The sequence below is a fragment of the Drosophila miranda genome, chromosome XR (assembly GCF_003369915.1).
Source record: "Drosophila miranda strain MSH22 chromosome XR, D.miranda_PacBio2.1, whole genome shotgun sequence".
Lineage (NCBI taxonomy): Eukaryota > Metazoa > Arthropoda > Insecta > Diptera > Drosophilidae > Drosophila > Drosophila miranda.
The window spans coordinates 29,259,315-29,280,406 of NC_046674.1; the positions used below are offsets into that span (position 1 = coordinate 29,259,315).

Below are 21,092 nucleotides of genomic sequence, written 5' to 3' on the forward strand. Positions count from 1 at the left end.
CAGTGACATATCACAGAAGTCCGGATATAAACGTCGTTGCTCTAGCTCTTATAGTCTTTGAGCACTAGGCGCTGATAGGGACGGACAGACGGACGGCCGGACAGACAGACAGGGCTCAATCGACTCGGCTATTGATGCTGATCAAGAATATATATACTTTTTGTGGTCGGAAACGATTCCTTCTGGACGTTACACACATCCACTTTCACCACAAATCTAATATACCCCAATACTCATTTTGAGTATAAAAAGAAAACCGAGATAACGGGGCATACCAATGTACTGCCGAAAAGAGAGCGAAACCTTGGTTCTGCTTTAGCACATTTTACATATGTTACATATGTTTACATATTTAGGCGGTCTATCTACTCATTGGCCTTCTCTCTCTTATTTCTTACAAATCCTTCCTCTTACTCACTAAGCCAGCCACGCGCTTATTAATTTTCATTGTCACTCTACCCCTCTCTCTCTCTCTCTCTCTCTCTATCTATCTCACTCTCACACACACTCTTCATCGTGCAGTATGCACTGACTTATTGTAGGGCATGATGAAATTATACACGGCGGTCTCGTCAAGAGCCGAAGCTCGTTCGTGTTGTCCCTTATCGTCAGTGCATGCTTGCTTGTTGATGCGGATAGTGTTGGGTAAACATTACTCATGTGCAACACAACACTATTCACGGACGAATTTTTTGATATGTGCTTAACCCTTTTGTTCCAACCTCAAAAAAATAACATATTGCATATTAGATTATATAAATAGCATATAAAAAAAACTCAAAGAATTATAAGTAATATTTATATATTATGTAAAAGAACATTTTAATATTACTAAAAATTTTGAAGCAAAATTATTAATGGCTGCACAAAATTTAAATATTACTGTATCAGTAAAATCATTTTATTTTAAAATTTTAAACCCCACGAGCCTGTTGAGGGTTATAAATTTAAAATCGCGGCCGTAGCTGCGACTCACAACGTTCCTTTTCGTAAAAGGCACTAATCTTTGCTTTTCACTGCGCTTTATTTACCGACTGACAATTGTACTACAAAGTCGCATTTTATTAAAAATCGATGGATATCGAATAAATTCACAAATCCCAATGATAGGTCAAAAGTTATCGTTACTCAGCAAAAACTGCAAGCACTGTCAAAAAAACGGCAGCATATTACATTACAAAGAAAAAGAATTCAATTGGAATTGCACAAACACAGTCGGCCTTCATAAAAGTGTACAAAGCAACTGGGCTAATACATCAGAGAATATTCCTGAAAGGAGCTCGTCCAGATCCAGTTAACGAAACAGAATTCACGCAAATCCAAGCAGTTGACAATGCATCCTTTTACTTATGCCATATCCGTGAACTTCGTGGTCACCTGCTGGGAAAATCAACCGGCTCAACAATTTAGATTGTCGGAGATAATTGAGTTCCCAGCCATTTTGGTCAATCTGAAAACGGGTATGGTCGAGGCGGAGTTTCACAAGTACGTGATGCCCGTGGAGTCGCCGCAACTGAGCGAATACTGTACCAGTCTGACGGGCATTCAGCAGAAGACTGTGGAGGCGGGAGTGCCACTGCAGACGGCACTCAATTCCTTTATCGAATGGCTGAAGAAGGAATTGAGCGCCCGAAACCTGGTGCTACCAAAGATGAGTATGACCAATCCACAGGGAAACTGTTTCTTCGTCACCTGGACGAACTGGGACTTTGGAATCTGTCTTGCTAAGGAGTGCGCACGCAAGAATATACGTAAACCAACCTGCTTCAATCAGTGGATAGTCGCGAAGGCCATCTACACGAAGTGGTACAAGTATCGTCCCTACAGCTTCGACAATGCCCTGGCCCATGTGAGGCTGACCTTCCAGGGTCGTGCTCACTCCGGCATCGATGATGCCAAGAATCTGGGCAGTCTCATTTGCAAGATGTTTCGTGATGGAGCCCCCTTTAAGATCACCAAGGATCAGACACCACATAAGGAGCTCAACGAGAACCGTGGCTTCTGAGCTTAAGCGGTCAGCCATCAGCCATTAGCCATCACAGCCAGAGCCAGAGCCCCCCAGCCAGAGCATAATAATCCATTTGTTTGTTGGATTATGTTTAATATTCAACGCCACAGTAACCCAAGGACACTAATGCTGACTAAGAGATGGGCCCAATTTAAACACAAATGTAAACGCCAAATAAGATTATTGTTTTTTTATTATCTACATAATTTCTTTTGACAGAAATAACGACTTGACATTTGAAGTGCGTCGCCATCGCAGCAAAGCCCCAGCACCTGCATCTGGATATCAAAAGCCAGAAAGAAAACCACAACACTAAAAATCCACTCATTTATTCTATTGGGTGTAGAGAATGATTATGAGTTTTGCATAATGCACATTGATGTGCATCGCAATGACAGCCGATCGCCTGCCAGAAGCCTTTAGCCATCCCACCAAAGCAGAATGAGCCAGAACACAAAAAAAGCCATTTATTTATTTGATTATATTTAATACACTTAATACGCTGCGTAGCCACTGCAAATTGATTTGTTCGGTTATAATAATGATCCGATCCGATTCAGATTCGGCAATCTGGTAGATATGGTTATTCTCTATGATTGTTCAAAATTGTGGATGCCACAGATCTTCGTCCTTTGTGATGCCGAAAGAGGGTGGGGTGAAATTTTGAAATACATATCACTAGGCGCTCATAGGGACGGACAAACGGACGGGCGGACAGACAGACATGGCTCTATCGACCCTCGACTATAGATGCTGATCAGGAATATACATACATATATACTTTATAGGTTCCTTATGAAAGGGGGGGTATACAAAATGTTCTTTTTTTTATGTATTTTATCTAATTTCTTTTGACAGCAATTGATATGAATTTAAATTTGATGTGCATCGCAATCGCAGCTACCACATCTACATCGGAATCTAAACACCTACAAATGTACGAGTACATCTAATCATAGCGATAAATATGGCCTTATAGCATATACATTTTGCTACTATTCATACTTACTTGGTAATGATTAGCCATAGTCTTCAATATGGACTTATTTTTTCATCGATTTTCATCGCCTACACTAGGTGATACGGTATAAAAATAAGATTAAAACATCCAGGAACAGGAGGTTGGGAAGATCCTACCGCCCAACGTTTTGGCACAATGTATGTATATTTGCTGATCACTTTCCTCTGGGACCCCTCCAAGCACTCAAGTAGTCGAATTCCCAAATGGGAAAGCTAAAATAGCTCGATATTTTGTCGAAACTAAATTAGAGAAATTAAGAAAAACGAGACATCCAAATTGTCATAGAATTGGAGTTTAGATATAGCCCAATGCGAATATTGAATATATGTACATATATATCAGTAGGATAATCTTAGTGGAGTTTTTAGTGGGAACAATTGAGAGACTTGACTTATCTCCTTCGAAATGTTCTGTGCCGCAATTTCCAGTCTGGCCTTGAATCTAATCCCCTATTCAAGTCGGAGCATCTACAGAAGAATGCGGATTCAAGATGGAATTTGCTTGCATCCCTTAGCCAAGTTGTGAAGTGTCACTTAGAGGAAGTGTTGGAAACAGACAGACTTGCTCCATACCCTGGGCCATACCATGTGGCCTCTGTTCGGTTTGTGACCGACTCCTGCGGTTCCTGTAGGCTTCTACGAGTATTCATATTCCAAAGAATACGAAGTGCCTGAAAAGAAAAAGAATTTTTCGGTGGTAAATGGTAAAGATGATGAGAAGAATGCCTGTAATGACCTAGTGACCGCCGCAAAAGTTCTGTCGGCTGTACAGGACTCAATAGGCTCGTTGGAACCCAACGTACACTATGTTGAGCAAGCAGCAACCATTTGAAGACTCTTGCGAAAGGCGCCTCAAAAGATACATGAAATTAAGTGCAGCTGAGTGGGGTGATTTGAATAGGCTTGTTAATACCCTGGAACCGATGTACCTTGCCACAGAAAAGTTGCAATTGTTCATCAATTGACTTCTATAAGCTATGGCTGGAGGTCAATAAGTCTAATGCATTTGCAGCTATTTCATTTAAATGAGCCCTTTAGTATTTATCATTATACATATATGTAAGCGACGCATACTTAACCATAAGCATAAGCATAGCCCTCATACACGCCCTATCACTGCGGCCAGATCGACGATTGATTCCGTTGGTAGAGTGGTGGAATAGCCAGCACTAGATGGAAACGTGGCGGTAAGGAGCACTGCATAATGGTCACGCTGGACATTAAGAACGTGCTTAACACGGCGATGTGGAGCTGCATCCTAAGGGCGCTAGAGACTTTCGACACACCCAGGTACCGAGGCCGGCACGGAGCAATAGGAGGTATTTTCAGGCGTCCCGCAGGGGTCGGTGCTGGGCCCCACACTGTGGAACGCAATGAACGACGGCATATTGCGACTCAGCCTCCCCCACGTAGCGCATATGGTGGGTTTTTCAGACGATGTGGCTGTTCTAGTGGTGGGAAAACTCTTGGCCGGAGACTTGGAGAAGACCTGCAACCAGACAATAGCGCGTATTCAACAGTGGCTGGAGAGGGTCGGGCTCGAACTCGCTCCCCACAAGACCGAGGCAGTGTTGGTGTCCAGCCGAAAGAAAGCTGAGACAGTCCTGCCACGGTCATATCTCTGCCATGGATGCTGGCTAATGGTAGTCGGGCGGAGTAAAGAAAACTCTCAATGAAATTACCCCAATCTATGGTGACACTGTTACATGCCGAGGGATGCATGGCCGAGGGGTTGCTCGGTTGCTAATATACGGACTCTGGATACCTGCCGACCTCCAGTATAAAAAAAAAATTTAATTTAAATTAAGTAGTCAATAGTCAGCTCTCACTGCGTTCGGTTGTGTTTTCGCTATGTCGCTTTATTACTGCTCAGAATGCAATTCGTCACCTTGAGGCTGTCCGCTGTTCTTCTTTATGCCGCCGAGCGTTTCATCTGACGTGCATCGATTTGCATGCAAGTGCCGTTAAACTCTTGAGAAATCTGCCTAATTTGTTATGGCATACCTGCATATTGGTAAATTTGCTACCGCGACGGGGCCAGAGGCGGTGGTGAAATTTGTTGCCAATAAACTCAAGGTGCCGGAGGGGGAAATTTCTTGCGTGAAATTGGTTAAGCGAGATGCTGATCTATCTGCGTTATCTGGTGTTCCCCGTGGTCTTTGATGATAGATTCTGTCCAGTATCGGTAAGGGTTTCGCGCATAGACAGAGGCCGGAAGCTGATTTGACGGCAGTTAATCTGTGTGCAGCTGTGCCACTGCGGACGTCCACGCTGACTCAGAAAGCTCCAGGTTCATCCACTTCAAAAAAAAACCCAGTGAAACCCCTTTGGTTTTATGATCGCCGCTTCTCCACAAAATATTCTGCTTGCACTTTTTTGACGAAGAGTCAGCAGCCCGTCGTGCACTCTTATGTGGAACACTCTTCAGCATCATCACCTAGATTGGCTCTCCCTGCCCAATCTTCTAGACGAGGATGGTGTGCTGCTATTTCGGACTCCGGCACATAAGCAGGTTTCAAGCATGGGTCTCGGCCCTTTGGTTCAGTGGGATATGCCTGAACCTCCTCTGGATCCATCTTCCGTGGCCGCTAACAGGACGGCACCGCCACTTTCTGGGACCGTGCCGATGGACGGTGCCAAGACTCAGGCTGTCAGCTTGGCTACCTCTTCGTGTGACTTCGACGCTGTCATTTTGTTTGAAACCTGGCTCAATTCAAACTTTTTCGACAACGAATACTTCGATCCTAACCTTTTCCAGGTGTTTCGTATGGACAGAGATTGTGCCAAGACGAAGCGCTGCAGAGAAGGTGGGGTCATTGTGGCCGTCAGACACACCCTACTGGATGGTGGCTCTGTTCTGGATCAGATTGGTGTGGCGGTGGCTGGCCAGTCGGAGACGCTATTAGCGCATCGTACATTCCACCGAATAGCTGTCACACACTCAAAACATTGCTAAAATGTATGTTATGGTATTCTGCGAGACCGTCAGCACCTCTGCGTTGCTGGCGACTTCAATTTGGGCTCGTTGATATGGTCCGGCGATCCGCAGTCGTCGGCTATGATACCAAGCAATGTACATTTGCCGCACGAGATTCTCTTGCTAGATGATTTTTTTAGTATGGGCTTAACCAAAGTAAATAGTTTTTGTTAGTTCGGATATAGATTTCCATGTTACATGTTGCGAACTGCCTTGGACGGCTACGTGTCCGACGAGAGCGACCTAGCCAAGGGTCTTAGCCACATCGATATCGGGGAGGAGCTGGAGTCCCCCGACAGCGACCTCGAAACAACAATGGTGGAGGTGAGCCTCAGGAATATCACTGACGCTCCTGCAGATAAGCCTCCACCATTGTAAGGCAGCATGCGCTGCTCTACTGCTCCATCTAGCCAAGGGTGGAGCCTAAAAAGTCCTCATTTAGGATCCTCGGAAACAGGGTCTTCGGTCTGAAGACTCCAAACTATAAGCTATACGTAGCTGAAACCGCAGGTTAAATTCGTACCTGCATTCTTGCAAAAAGAGATTGGCACTTATTTTTGCTCCCAAATTTCAGCAATGAAGACCTAGCCTCGAAGGCAAGGAGCGCTCACTGAGGATCTGCTCCGTATACATGGGTCATAACCAACCTGACCCAACCACTGCCAGTGGTTAAGCACTGACGCAAACGAAAGGGGTGAGTATCTATTTTTAATTACTTACTGACCACTCAGATGTTCTTATTAAACCGGGACTTATCCCACCTCTATTATTAAAAACCACAAGGAGGTGCTGGACCACACGCTTGCCTCTCATGAGATACAGAGAAACATAGTAACCTGGAGGGTCCTGGAAAAACACTCCTTCTCGGACCACAGTAACATGGAAACTGTATTCTCCTTTTCATTTACGAAGCCAGTTCAATGCCGGACCCGCAGGCGGACAAATTGGACTCGGTACTCTGACTGCCTTTGTCGTGTTCTCCCTGAGTTCCCACCAGAGGAGGAGAGCTTCACCGACGCCTGCATTAAGGCGCTCGATAGATCCTGCCTCTCTGGCAAGAACAGAGGCCGGAAGAAACCTGAATGGTAGACTCCGAAACTGGGCGAACTCCGGAAAGCCTCCCGGAGACTCTTCAATAAAGCTAAGTCTGAAAACGTTGAGCAAAACTGGGCCGATTACAAGGCCAGTCTGTCAACCTACAACAAAGAACTTAGGAAAGCCAAACGCGCCTCTTGGCGTAAATTCTTTCGAAGACTACACCCACCCTACTTGAAGAATGTCGACCAGTCTTGGACCACGTCCAGCGATGAGTCGCTAAATCTGCTACTTAATACTCACTACCCTGGCTATGATAAAAACAGACCCATATACTGTCGGCTCAAATGCCATCCTGAACCTGCTAAGCGAGGAGAACATTTTCTGGGCGATCAAAAGCTTCAAACCATACAAGTCTGCGGGGACAGATGGCATTATCCCTGCCCAACTGATTCACGTGGGACCAAAAACCATTAATTGGCTAAAAATTAACGAGGGAGTATTCTCCCACGGGTGCATCCTGGCATGCCTTTCGGAAGAAAGATCCACCGAAACGGCCCTAGACTCGAAAATCGAAGCGCCCCTTAACTTTATGGAGTACACCCTGTTAGCCTTCCTCGACATAGAAGGCCCCTTTAATAACATCCTTCCGACCTCCATCACGGGCGCACTGGCAGCCCTGGGGGTTGACTCCTGGACGGTGATCGTCCATCCTAATCGATCAGATGCTACAAAGCAAGACTGTTGAGGCATCACTGAGGACGTCAACAACTACCAGATTTTTCAGCAGGTGAAGACCACAGAGCGGAGTCCTCTCGCCCCTCTTATGGAACGTGGCAGTGAACGAACTGTGAGTGCATGACAAGTAATCGCACGACGATGTCGAGATGGGCAGACAAATGCAGGCCGTCAAATGTCAACCCGTCTAAATCGGATAGAGGATAGAGTAAAGAATGCACAGTGCACAGTGGACCTCTATACATGCAGGAAAGCAATCGGACTAAAATGGGGAATGGCCCCGTATATAGTTCGAAAGCTATACACCGCCATCATACGACCAATCATGCTCTATGGAGTGGTAGTATGGTGGCCAGCCCTAGACAAAAGAACTTGTCTCAACAGACTCAGTAGAGTTCACGCATGGCAGAGCTATGCATAACTGGCGGGCTACGCACTACTCCAGGGGAAGCCCTGGATACCGTGCTGGACCTACTGTAACGAGCTGTTTTTATCCCCCCTCCCCGGCTACCGCCTTAACCTAACCTAAAAAATATTTTGGGCAGTCTTTACTACTGGTAGCACTAGTAGCGCACTGTATGCGAGAGCAAGGGGTTGTGTCATGGGGAGGAAGGCCACTCGAGTCGCATATTGTTTTACCTTTACAGTATTTTGCAGTATGACCAATATTTTTGAAATTTTTGCATCTCGTAGGGTAATGGATACATTATTTGACACAAGCGGTGTGCCATGTAGTTTGAATTTTTCCTGGTAAGTTATAGAGGTAAAAAATAAGCTGGATTTCTCCAGTGGGTGTAGCTTTGCCATCGACTTGGCGAGTGTATTAGAAAATCTCGACTGCTCTTTGGGCTTAAAGTTCTTTTAGAATCTCGTCGTTTGAAATATAATTGTGTGATGGACCTATTTCCGGCTGAGGTAAGCTCAGTTACGTCCAAGGTCAATCCACAAGAATTTTATAGATGGATGGAACCTTAACGGAGGTGTTGTGCTTGGCCTGTGGCAGAGAAGATGGAGCGGAGCCTGGTCGAGAGTCACTTGTGGTGTGCGTCGGACGGTGCTTAGGGACGTAGAGTGGAATAGTGCCAGAGCCTCGACCCTTTGTAATGACCTACGCTGTTCATATTATTTAAATACTTGGTTTGGCTTTTATTCGTTTCTTCGTTTCTTATTATGTTTTTGGTTAGTCCGAGTTACTCTGCGGGGTAACGTCTAGACTCGGCGCCGGGCTCGCATTTCGCCAATTTGGCAGTTGTGGGTTGACCTGGCTTATTCCTCTCCGACTTGGGGTCCGTATTTTGGCAACTCGGTGGGTTTGCCATTGGTGCTCGTCGTGGTCTTCCTTGGTGTGTCATCGTTTTCGCGGTTGATGAACCTGGAAGACTGCACCTGATCGGTTGCTCGGACCGAAGTGGAGGATCCGCGTGACCAGGTATTATTAGTCGTCACTTTATGGCAAGTGAAAAAGTGGGGGATGAGGTGTCTTAAATGTTGTTAAATGTTCTTAGTCGGAATTCGCGATGCGGTCGGTGTTGTAGACCCGTTTAGGTTCGTTACAATTGCGGTTTGGAGCATAAACAGGTGCCTTACACTTGTTGAGATTTTAGTCATATTTGTTTTTATACCCGATACTCAAAATGAGTATTGGGGTATATTAGATTTGTGCTAAAAGTGGATGTGTGTAACGTCCAGAAGGAATCGTTTCCGACCCCATAAAGAATATATATTCTTGATCAGCATCAATAGCCGAGTCGATTGAGCCATGTCTGTCTGTCCGTCTGTCCGTCTGTCCGTCCGTCCGTCTGTCCGTCTGTCCGTCCCTATTAGCGCCTAGTGCTCAAAGACTATAAGAGCTAGAGCAACGATGTTTTGGATCCAGACTTCTGTGATATGTCACTGCTACAAAAATATTTCAAAACTTCGCCCCGCCCACTTCCGCCCCCACAAAGGACGAAAATCTGTGGCATCCACATTTTTTAAGATACGATAAAACCAAAAACGCAGAATCGTAGAGAATGACCATATCTTTTAGACTGCAGAATTTGAATAAGATCGTATTATTATTATAGCCAGCATCAAGAAAACAATTTCATTTTTTCTCGCCATGTCTCTCTCTAACACACACGTAGCATAGCCGGCTTTGCTTAGAGTAAAACATTAGCGCCTAGATCTCAGAGACTATAAAAGCTAGAGCAACCAAATTTGGTATCCACACTCCTAATATATCGGACCGAGACCGAGTTTCTTTCAAAATTTCGCCACACCCCCTTTCGCCACCGCAAAGGATAAAAATCTGGGGATATTCACAAATCTCAGAGACTATTAAGGCTAGAGTAACCAAATTTGGTATCCGCACTCCTGTTAGATCTCACGTTAAAACGTATATCTCAAAATTTCGCCCCACCCCCTTCCGCACCCACAAAGGACGAAAATCTGTTGCATCCACAATATTGAGGATACGAGAAAACTAAAAATGACCATATCTATCAGATTGCTGAATCTGGATCAGATCAGATCATTTTTATAGCCAAAAGGAACAAATCACATTGCACTGGCTACGCAGCCCCCGACGTCACGCTCAGACTGATTTTCTGTCTCTCTCGCACGCACTCTTTGTCGTGTCGTTTAATATTAGCGGCGTCTGCCGGAGGAGAGCCATACTGACTAAGTATCGGGTATAACTGTAGAGTTGCGGTTTCCGCAGCAACTCACAACGTTCCCCCTCGTTGATTTTGGAAATGACGTGGAATTCTTCTGCGGCTAGGAATTTTCTGACAATTTATGCGTTTTCAACGAATAAAAGCAAATTTTGTATCCAGACTCCTGTAATAACATATCACAAGTGAATTTCAAAACGAGGGGGAACGTTGTGAGTTGCTGCGGAGACCGCAACTCTACATTTATACCCGATAGTAAGTCAGTATGGCTCTCCTCCGGCAGACGCCGCTAATATTAAACGACACGACAAAGAGAGAGAGACAGAAAATCAATCTGAGCGTGACGTCGGGCGCTGCTTAGCCACTGCAAATTGATTTGTTCCTTTTGGCTATAAAAATGATCCGATCTGATCCAGATTCCGCAACCGGATAGATATGGTCATATTCTATGATTCTGCGTTTTTAGTTTTCCCGAATCTGCCACATTGTGGATGCAACAGATTTTCGACCTTTGTGGGGTCGGAAGGTGGTGTGGCGAAATTTTGACACAAAACGGTCAAGGTCCGATATCACCAAATTTGGTTGCCCTGGCTCTTATAGGTTCTGAGATCCTTGAACTCATATTTTGCAATTGGCAAAACCGACCATGAAACCTGTGTGTTAGAGAGAGACAGAGCGAGAAAGAATGAAATTGTTTTCTTGATTCTGGCTATAATAATTATACGATCTGGTTCAGATTTTGCAGTCTAGAAGATATAGTCATCTTCTACGATTCTGCATTTTCTGTTTTCTCGTATCTTTGAATTTGTGGATGCCACAGATTTTCGCTCTTTGTGGGGGCGGAAGGGGGAGGGGCAAAGTTTTGAAATAAACTTGTAGCAGTGACATATCACAGAAGTCCGGATATAAGACGTCGTTTTTCTAGCTTTTATAGTCTTTGAGCACTAGGCGCTGATAGGGACGGACAGACGGACGGACAGACGGACAGCCGGACAGACAGACAGTGCTCAATCGACTCGGCTATTGATGCTGATCAAGAATATATATACTTTATGGGTTCGGAAACGATTCCTTCTGGACGTTACACACATCCATTTTCACCACAAATCTAATATACCCCAATACTCATTTTGAGTATCGGGTATAATGAAGCACAATTACGGAGTTACAAATAACGAAAACCTGTGGCATCGACAATTTTGAAGATACGAGAAAACTAACAATCCAGACTAATCTGGAAATCGGGATCAGATCGGATAATGATTATTATTACGCCGGAATGAAAATATAAATTTTCAATGGCTGCGCAACGCCGTTCACGCGCTTACTCATTTTCATTATCTCTCTCCCTCTCTCTCTATCTATCTCACTCTCACACACACTCTTCATCGTGCAGTATGCACTGACTTATTGTAGGGCATGATGAAATTATACACGGCGGTCTCGTCAAAAGCCGAAGCTCGTTCGTGTTGTCCCTTATCGTCAGTGCATGCTTGCTTGTTGATGCGGATTGTTGTTGTTGGGTAAACATTACTCATGAGCAACACAACACTATTCACGGACGAATTTTTATACCCGATACTCAAAATGAGTATTGGGGTATATTAGATTTGTGGTAAAAGTGGATGTGTGTAACATCCAGAAGGAATCGTTTCCGACCCCATAAAGTATATATATTCTTGATCAGCATTAATAGCCGAGTCGATTGAGCCCTGTCTGTCTGTCCGTCTGTCCGTCCGTCCGTCCGTCCGTCCGTCCGTCCGTCCGTCCGTCCGTCCGTCCGTCCGTCCGTCCCCTTCAGCGCCTAGTGCTCAAAGACTATAAGAGCTAGAGCAACGATGTTTTGGATCCAGACTTCTGTGATATGTCACTGCTACAAAAATATTTCAAAACTTCGCCCCGCCCACTTCCGCCCCCACAAAGGACGAAAATCTGTGGCATCCACATTTTTAAAGATACGATAAAACCAAAAACGCAGAATCGGTGAGGATGACCATATCTTCTACAGTGCAAAATCTGAACCAGATCGAATTATGATTATAGCCAGAATCAAGAAAACAATTTCATTCTTTCTCGCTCTGTCTCTCTCTAACACACAGGTTTCATGGTCGGTTTTGTCAATTGCAAAATATGAGTTCAAGGATCTCAGAACCTATAAGAGCCAGAGCAACCAAATTTTGTATCCACACTCCTGTGATATCGGACCTTGACCGTTTCGTGGCCATCATAGATAATGACCATATCTATCAGACTGCTGAACCTGGATCAGATCGGATCATTTTTATACCCAAAAGGAACAAATCAATTTGCACTGGCTACGCAGCGCCCGACGTCACGCTCAGACCGATTTTCTGTCTCTCTCGCACGCACTCTTTGTCGTGTCGTTTAATATTAGCGGCGTCTGCCGGAGGAGAGCCATACTGACTAAGTATCGGGTATAACTGTAGAGTTGCGGTGTCCGCAGCAACTCACAACGTTCCCCTCGTTTGATATGTGCTTAACCCTTTTGTTCCAACCTCAAAAAAATGACATATTGCATATTAGATTACATAAATAGCATATACAACAAAACTCAAAGAATTATAAGTAATTTTTATATATTATGTAAAAGAACATTTTAATATTACTAAAAATTTTGAAGCAAAATTATTAATGGCTGCACAAAATTTAAATATTACTGTATCAGTAAAATCATTTTATTTTAAAATTTTAAACCCCACGAGCCTGTTGAGGGTTAATCAACATCAACATATGTCGTCTCACTCACACTTACTATACTATGTGCTTTTCACTCGCACTAATTGCTAGGGTATAAATTTAAAATCGCGGCCGTAGCTGCGACTCACAACGTTCCTTTTCGTAAAAGGCACTAAACTTTGCTTTTCACTGCGCTTTATTTACCGACTGACAATTGTACTACAAAGTCGCATTTTATTAAAAATCGATAGATATCGAATAAATCCACAAATCCCAATGATAGGTCAAAAGTTATCGTTACTCAGCAAAAACTGCAAGCACTGGCAAAAAAACGACAGCATATTACATTACAAAGAAGAAGAATTCAATTGGAATTGCACAAACACAGTCGGCCTTCATAAAAGTGTAAAAAGCAACTGGGCTAATACATCAGAGAATATTCCCGAAAGGAGCTCGTCCAGATCCAGTTAACGAAACAGAATTCACGCAAATCCAAGCAGTTGACAATGCATCCTTTTACTTATGCCATATCCGTGGACTTCGAGGCCACCTGCTGGGAAAATCAACCGGAGATAATTGAGTTCCCAGCCATTTTGGTCAATCTGAAAACGGGTATGATCGAGGCGGAGTTTCACAAGTACGTGATGCCCGTGGAGTCGCCGCAACTGAGCGAATACTGTACCAATCTGACGGGCATTCAGCAGAAGACTGTGGAGGCGGGAGTGCCACTGCAGACGGCACTCAATTCCTTTATCGAATGGCTGAAGAAGGAATTGAGCGCCCGAAACCTGGTGCTACCAAAGATGAGTATGACCAATCCACAGGGAAACTGTTTCTTCGTCACCTGGACGAACTGGGACTTTGGAATCTGTCTTGCTAAGGAGTGCGCACGCAAGAATATACGTAAACCAACCTGCTTCAATCAGTGGATAGTCGCGAAGGCCATCTACACGAAGTGGTACAAGTATCGTCCCTACAGCTTCGACAATGCCCTGGCCCATGTGAGGCTGACCTTCCAGGGACGTGCTCACTCCGGCATCGATGATGCCAAGAATCTGGGCAATCTCATTTGCAAGATGTCTCGTGATGGAGCCCCCTTTTCGATCACCAAGGATCTGACACCACATAAGGAGCTCAACGAGAACCGTGGCTTCTGAGCTTAAGCGGTCAGCCATCAGCCATCAGCCATTAGCCATTAGCCATCCCAGCCAGAGCCAGAGCCCCCCAGCCAGAGCATAATAATCCATTTGTTTGTTGGATTATGTTTAATATTCAACGCCACAGTAACCCAAGGACACTAATGCTGACTAAGAGATGGGCCCAATTTAAACACAAATGTAAACGCCAAATAAGATTATTGTTTTTTTATTATCTACATAATTTCTTTTGACAGAAATAACGACTTGACATTTGAAGTGCGTCGCCATCGCAGCAAAGCCCCAGCACCTGCATCTGGATATCAAAATCCAGCAAGAAAACCACAACACTAAAAATCCACTCATTTATTCTATTGGGTGTAGATAATGATTATGAGTTTTGCATAATGCACATTGATGTGCATCGCAATGACAGCCGATCGCCTGCCAGAAGCCTTTAGCCATCCCACCAAAGCAGAATGAGCCAGAACACAAAAAAAGCCATTTATTTATTTGATTATATTTAATACACTTAATACGCTGCGTAGCCACTGCAAATTGATTTGTTCGGTAATAATAATGATCCGATCCGATTCTGATTCGGCAATCTGGTAGATATGGTTATTCTCTATGATTGTTCAAAATTGTGGATGCCACAGATCTTCGTCCTTTGTGATGGCGGAAGAGGGTGGGGTGAAATTTTGAAATACATATCACTAGGCGCTCATAGGGACGGACAAACGGACGGGCGGACAGACAGACATGGCTCTATCGACCCTCGACTATAGATGCTGATCAGGAATATACATACATATATACTTTATAGGTTCCTTATGAAAGGGGGGGTATACAAAATGTTCTTTTTTTTTTTATGTATTTTATCTAATTTCTTTTGACAGCAATTGATATGAATTTAAATTTGATGTGCATCGCAATCGCAGCTACCACATCTACAATCTAAACACCTACGTACGAGTACATCTAATCATAGCAATAAATATGGCCTTATAGCAAATACATTTTGCTACTATTCATACTTACTTGGTAATGATTAGCGGAATCAATATGGACTTATTTTTTCATCGATTTACATCGCCTACACGAGGTGATACGGTATAAAAATAAGATTAAAACATCCAGGAACAGGAGGTTGGGAAGATCCTACCGCCCAACGTTTTGGCACAATGTTTGTATATTTGCTGATCACTTTCCTCTGGGACCCCTCCAAGCACTCAAGTAGTCGAATTCCCAAATGGGAAAGCTAGAAAAGCTCGATATTTTGTCGAAACTAAATTAGAGAAATTAAGAAAAACGAGGCATCCAAATTGTAATAGAATTGAAGTTTAGATATAGCCCAATGCGAATATTGAATAAATGTACATATGTATATCTAAGTAGGATAATATTAGTGGAGTTTTTAGTGGGAACAATTGAGAGACTTGACTTATCTCCTTCGAAATGTTCTGTGCCGCAATTTCCAGTCTGGCCTTCAAGTCGGAGCATCTACAGAAGAATGCGGATTCAAGATGGAATTTGCTTGCATCCCTTAGCCAAGTTGTGAAGTGTCACTTAGAGGAAGTGTTGGAAACAGACAGACTTGCTCCATACCCTGGGCCATACCATGTGGCCTCTATTCGGTTTGTGACCGACTCCTGCGGTTCCTGTGGGCTTCTACGAGTATTCATATTCCAAAGAATACGAAGTGCCTGAAAAGAAAAAGAATTTTTCGGTGGTAAATGGTAAAGATGATGAGAAGAATGCCTGTAATGACCTAGTGACCGCCGCAAAAGTTCTGTCGGCTGTACAGGACTCAATAGGCTCGTTGGAACCCAACGTACACTATGTTGAGCAAGCAGCAACCATTTGAAGACTCTTGCGAAAGGCGCCTCAAAAGATACATGAAAATGCACGTAGTGCATATGGTGGGTTTATCAGACGATGTGGCTGTTCTAGTGCTGGGAAAATTCTTGGCCGGAGACTTGGAGAAGACCTGCAACCAGACAATAGCGCGTATTCAATAGTGGCTGGAGAGGGTCGGGCTCGAACTCGCTCCCCACAAGACCGATGTAGTGTTGGTGTCCAGCCGAAAGAAAGCTGAGACAGTCCTGCCACGGTCATATCTCTGCCATGGATGCTGGCTAATGGTAGTCCGGCAGAGTAACGAAAACTCTCAATGAAATTACCCCAATCTATGGTGACACTGTTACATGCCGAGGGATGCATGGCCGAGGGGTTGCTCGGTTGCTAATATACAGACTCTGGATACCTGCCGACCTCCAGTTTAAATTAAATTAAATTTAAATTAAGTAGTCACTAGTGAGCTCTCACTGTGTTCAGTTAAACTCTTGAGAAATCTGCCTAATTTGTTATGGCATACCTGCATATTGGTAAATTTGCTACCGCGACGGGGCCAGAGGCGGTGGTGAAATTTGTTGCCAATAAACTCAAGGTGCCGGAGGGGGAAATTTCTTGCGTGAAATTGGTTAAGCGAGATGCTGATCTATCTGCGTTATCTGGTGTTCCCCGTGGTCTTTGATGATAGATTCTGTCCAGTATCGGTAAGGGTTTCGCGCATAGACAGAGGCCGGAAGCTGATTTGACGGCAGTTAATCTGTGTGCAGCTGTGCCACTGCGGACGTCCACGCTGACTCAGAAAGCTCCAGGTTCATCCACTTCAAAAAAAAACCCAGTGAAACCCCTTTGGTTTTATGATCGCCGCTTCTCCACAAAATATTCTGCTTGCACTTTTTTGACGAAGAGTCAGCAGCCCGTCGTGCACTCTTATGTGGAACACTCTTCAGCATCATCACCTAGATTGGCTCTCCCTGCCCAATCTTCTGGACGGGGATGGTGTGCTGCTATTTCGGACTCCGGCACATAAGCAGGTTTCAAGCATGGGTCTCGGCCCTTTGGTTCAGTGGGATATGCCTGAACCTCCTCTGGATCCATCTTCCGTGGCCGCCAACAGGACGGCACCGCCACTTTCTGGGACCGTGCCGATGGACGGTGCCATGACTCAGGCTGTCAGCTTGGCTACCTCTTCGTGTGACTTCGACGCTGTCATTTTGTTTGAAACCTGGCTCAATTCAAACTTTTTCGACAACGAATACTTCGATCCTAACCTTTTCCAGGTGTTTGGAGATTGGCACCAGATTGGCACTTATTTTTGCTCCCAAATTTCAGCAATGAAGACCTAGCCTCGAAGGCAAGGAGCGCTCACTGAGGATCTGCTCCGTATACATGGGTCATAACCAACCTGACCCAACCACTGCCAGTGGTTAAGCACTGACGCAAACGAAAGGGGTGAGTACCTCTTTTTAATTACTTACTGACCACTCAGATGTTCTTATTAAACCGGAAGTTATCCCACCTCTATTATTAAAATCCACAAGGAGGTCCTGGACCACACGCTTGCCTCTCATGAGATACAGAGGAACATTGTAACCTGGAGGGTCCTGGAAAAACACTCCTTCTCGGACCACAGTAACATGGAAACTGTATTCTCCTTTTCATTTACGAAGCCAGTTCAATGCCGGACCCGCAGGCGGACAAATTGGACTCGGTACTCTGACTGCCTTTGTCGTGTTCTCCCTGAGTCCCCACCTGAGGAGGAGAGCTTCACCGACGCCTGAATTAAAGCGCTCGATAAATCCTGCCCCTCTGGCAAGAACAGAGGCCGGAAGAAACCTGAATGGTAGACTCCGAAACTGGGCGAACTCCGGAAAGCCTCCCGGGGGTGTGGCGAAATTTTGACACAAAACGGTCAAGGTCCGATATCACCAAATTTGGTTGCCCTGGCTCTTATAGGTTCTGAGATCCTTGAACTCATATTTTGCAATTGGCAAAACCGACCATGAAACCTGTGTGTTAGAGAGAGACAGAGCGAGAAAGAATGAAATTGTTTTCTTGATTCTGGCTATAATAATTATACGATCTGGTTCAGATTTTGCATTCTAGAAGATATAGTCATCCTCTACGATTCTTCATTTTCTGTTTTCTCGTATCTTTGAATTTGTGGATGCCATAGATTTTCGCCCTTTGTGTGGGTGGAAGGGGGCGGGGCAAAGTTTTGAAATAAACTTGTAGCAATGACATATCACAGAAGTCCGGATATAAAACGTCGTTTTTCTAGCTTTTATAGTCTTTGAGCACTAGGCGCTGATAGGGACGGACAGACGGACAGCCGGACAGACAGACAGTGCTCAATCGACTCGGCTATTGATGCCGATCAAGAATATATATACTTTATGGGTTCGGAAACGATTCCTTCTGGACGTTACACACATCCATTTTCACCACAAATCTAATATACCCCAATACTCATTTTGAGTATCGGGTATAATGAAGCACAATTACGGAGTTACAAATAACGAAAACCTGTGGCATCGACAATTTTGAAGATACGAGAAAACTAACAATCCAGACTAATCTGGAAATCGGGATCAGATCGGATAATGATTATTATTACGCCGGAATGAAAATATTAATTTTCAATGGCTGCGCAACGCCGTTCACGCGCTTACTCATTTTCATTATCTCTCTCCCTCTCTCTCTATCTATCTCACTCTCACACACACTCTTCATCGTGCAGTATGCACTGACTTATTGTAGGGCATGATGAAATTATACACGGCGGTCTCGTCAAAAGCCGAAGCTCGTTCGTGTTGTCCCTTATCGTCAGTGCATGCTTGCTTTTTGATGCGGATAGTGTAGGGTAAACATTACTCATGAGCAACACAACACTATTCACGGACGAATTTTTTGATATGTGCTTAGCCCTTTAGTTCCAACCTCAAAAAAATTTCATATTGCATATTAGATTATATAAATAGCATATACAAAAAAACTCAAAGAATTATAAGTAATTTTTATATATTATGTTAAAGAACATTTTAATATTACTAAAAATTTTGAAGCAAAATTATTAATGGCTGCACAAAATTTAAATATTACTGTATCAGTAAAATCATTTTATTTTAAAATTTTAAACCCCACGAGCCTGTTGAGGGTTAATCAACATCAACATATGTCGTCTCACTCACACTTACTATACTATATGCTTTTCACTCGCACTAATTGCTAGGGTATAAATTTAAAATCGCGGCCGTAGCTGCGACTCACAACGTTCCTTTTCGTAAAAGGCACTAAACTTTGCTTTTCACTGCGCTTTATTTACCGACTGACAATTGTACTACAAAGTCGCATTTTATTAAAAATCGATAGATATCGAATAAATCCACAAATTCCAATGATAGGTCAAATGTTATCGTTACTCAGCAAAAACTGCAAGCACTGGCAAAAAAGCGACAGCATATTACGTTACAAAGAAAAAGAATTCAATTGGAATTGCACAAACACAGTCGGCCTTCATAAAAGTGTACAAAGCAACTGGGCTAATACATACATCAGAGAATATTCCTGAAAGGAGCTCGTCCAGATCCAGTTAACGAAACAGAATTCACGCAAATCCAAGCAGGTGACAATGCATCCTTTTACTTATGCCATATCCGTGGACTTCGTGGCCACCTGCTGGGAAAATCAACCGGCTCAACAATTTAGATTGTCGGAGATAATTGAGTTCCCAGCCATTTTGGTCAATCTGAAAACGGGTATGGTCGAGGCGGAGTTTCACAAGTACGTGATGCCCGTGGAGTCGCCGCAACTGAGCGAATACTGTACCAGTCTGACGGGCATTCAGCAGAAGACTGTGGAGGCGGGAGTGCCACTGCAGACGGCACTCAATTCCTTTATCGAGTGGCTGAAGAAGGAATTGAGCGCCCGCAACCTGGTGCTACCAAAGATGAGTATGGCCAATCCACAGGGAAACTGTTTCTTCGTCACCTGGACGAACTGGGACTTTGGAATCTGTCTTGCCAAGGAGTGCGCACGCAAGAATATACGTAAACCAACCTGCTTCAATCAGTGGATAGACGCGAGGGCCATCTACAAGAAGTGGTACAAGTATCGTCCCTTCAGCTTCGACAATGCCCTGGCCCATGTGAGGCTGACCTTCCAGGGACGTGCTCACTCCGGCATCGATGATGCCAAGAATCTGGGCAATCTCATTTGCAAGATGTCTCGTGATGCAGCCCCCTTTTCGATCACCAAGGATCTGACACCACATAAGGAGCTCAACGAGAACCGTGGCTTCTGAGCTTAAGCGGTCAGCCATCAGCCATTAGCCATCCCAGCCAGAGCCAGAGCCCCCCAGCCAGAGCATAATAATCCATTTGTTTGTTGGATTATGTTTAATATTCAACGCCACAGTAACCCAAGGACACTAATGCTGACTAAGAGATGGGCCCAATTTAAACACAAATGTAAACGCCAAATAAGATTATTGTTTTTTTATTATCTACATAATTTCTTTTGACAGAAATAACGACTTGACATTTGAAGTGCGTCGCCATCGCAGCAAAGCCCCAGCACCTGCATCTGGATATCAAAATCCAGCAAGAAAACCACAACACTAAAAATCCACTCATTTATCCTATTGGGTGTAGAGAATGATTATGAGTTTTGCATAATCTGAACACAAATGTAATAGCAAAATAATTATCTTGTTTTCTTTTTATATTTTATCTAACATAAATTAAATTGATGTGCATCGCAATGACAGCCGATCGCCTGCCAGAAGCCTTTAGCCATCCCACCAAAGCAGAATGAGCCAGAACACAAAAAAAGCCATTTATTTATTTGATTATATTTAATACACTTAATACGCTGCGTAGCCACTGCAAATTGATTTGTTCGGTTATAATAATGATCCGATCCGATTCAGATTCGGCAATCTGGTAGATATGGTTATTCTCTATGATTGTTCAAAA

At 44.0% G+C, this 21,092-nt stretch overlaps 3 protein-coding genes across 3 annotated transcripts; all 3 read left to right on the forward strand.

Annotated features, from left to right (window-relative positions):
- The first annotated feature begins 1,125 nt into the window (after nt 1–1,125).
- On the forward strand, nt 1,126–2,166 carry LOC108158259 (ERI1 exoribonuclease 2-like). Its single transcript, XM_017290496.2, has one exon. The coding sequence runs from the start codon at nt 1,334–1,336 to the stop codon at nt 2,003–2,005; it is 672 nt and encodes a 223-aa protein (XP_017145985.2). The 5' UTR covers nt 1,126–1,333; the 3' UTR covers nt 2,006–2,166.
- An 11,333-nt stretch (nt 2,167–13,499) lies between these two features.
- Nucleotides 13,500–14,461, forward strand: LOC117186073 (ERI1 exoribonuclease 2-like). Its single transcript, XM_033386141.1, has one exon. The coding sequence runs from the start codon at nt 13,636–13,638 to the stop codon at nt 14,284–14,286; it is 651 nt and encodes a 216-aa protein (XP_033242032.1). The 5' UTR covers nt 13,500–13,635; the 3' UTR covers nt 14,287–14,461.
- Nucleotides 14,462–19,628: 5,167 nt separating this feature from the next.
- LOC117186825 (ERI1 exoribonuclease 2-like) lies at nt 19,629–20,580 on the forward strand. The gene has a single exon (XM_033388115.1). It carries the CDS (start codon nt 19,748–19,750, stop codon nt 20,417–20,419), a length of 672 nt encoding a protein of 223 aa, XP_033244006.1. The 5' UTR covers nt 19,629–19,747; the 3' UTR covers nt 20,420–20,580.
- The last annotated feature ends 512 nt before the right edge of the window (nt 20,581–21,092 follow it).

What these genes read in the sequence shown, in the direction of transcription:
- LOC108158259 (XM_017290496.2), top strand. Translation starts at nt 1,334, where the DNA reads ATGCATCCTTTTACTTATGCCATATCCGTGAACTTCGTGGTCACCTGC.
- LOC117186073 (XM_033386141.1), top strand. Translation starts at nt 13,636, where the DNA reads ATGCATCCTTTTACTTATGCCATATCCGTGGACTTCGAGGCCACCTGC.
- LOC117186825 (XM_033388115.1), top strand. Translation starts at nt 19,748, where the DNA reads ATGCATCCTTTTACTTATGCCATATCCGTGGACTTCGTGGCCACCTGC.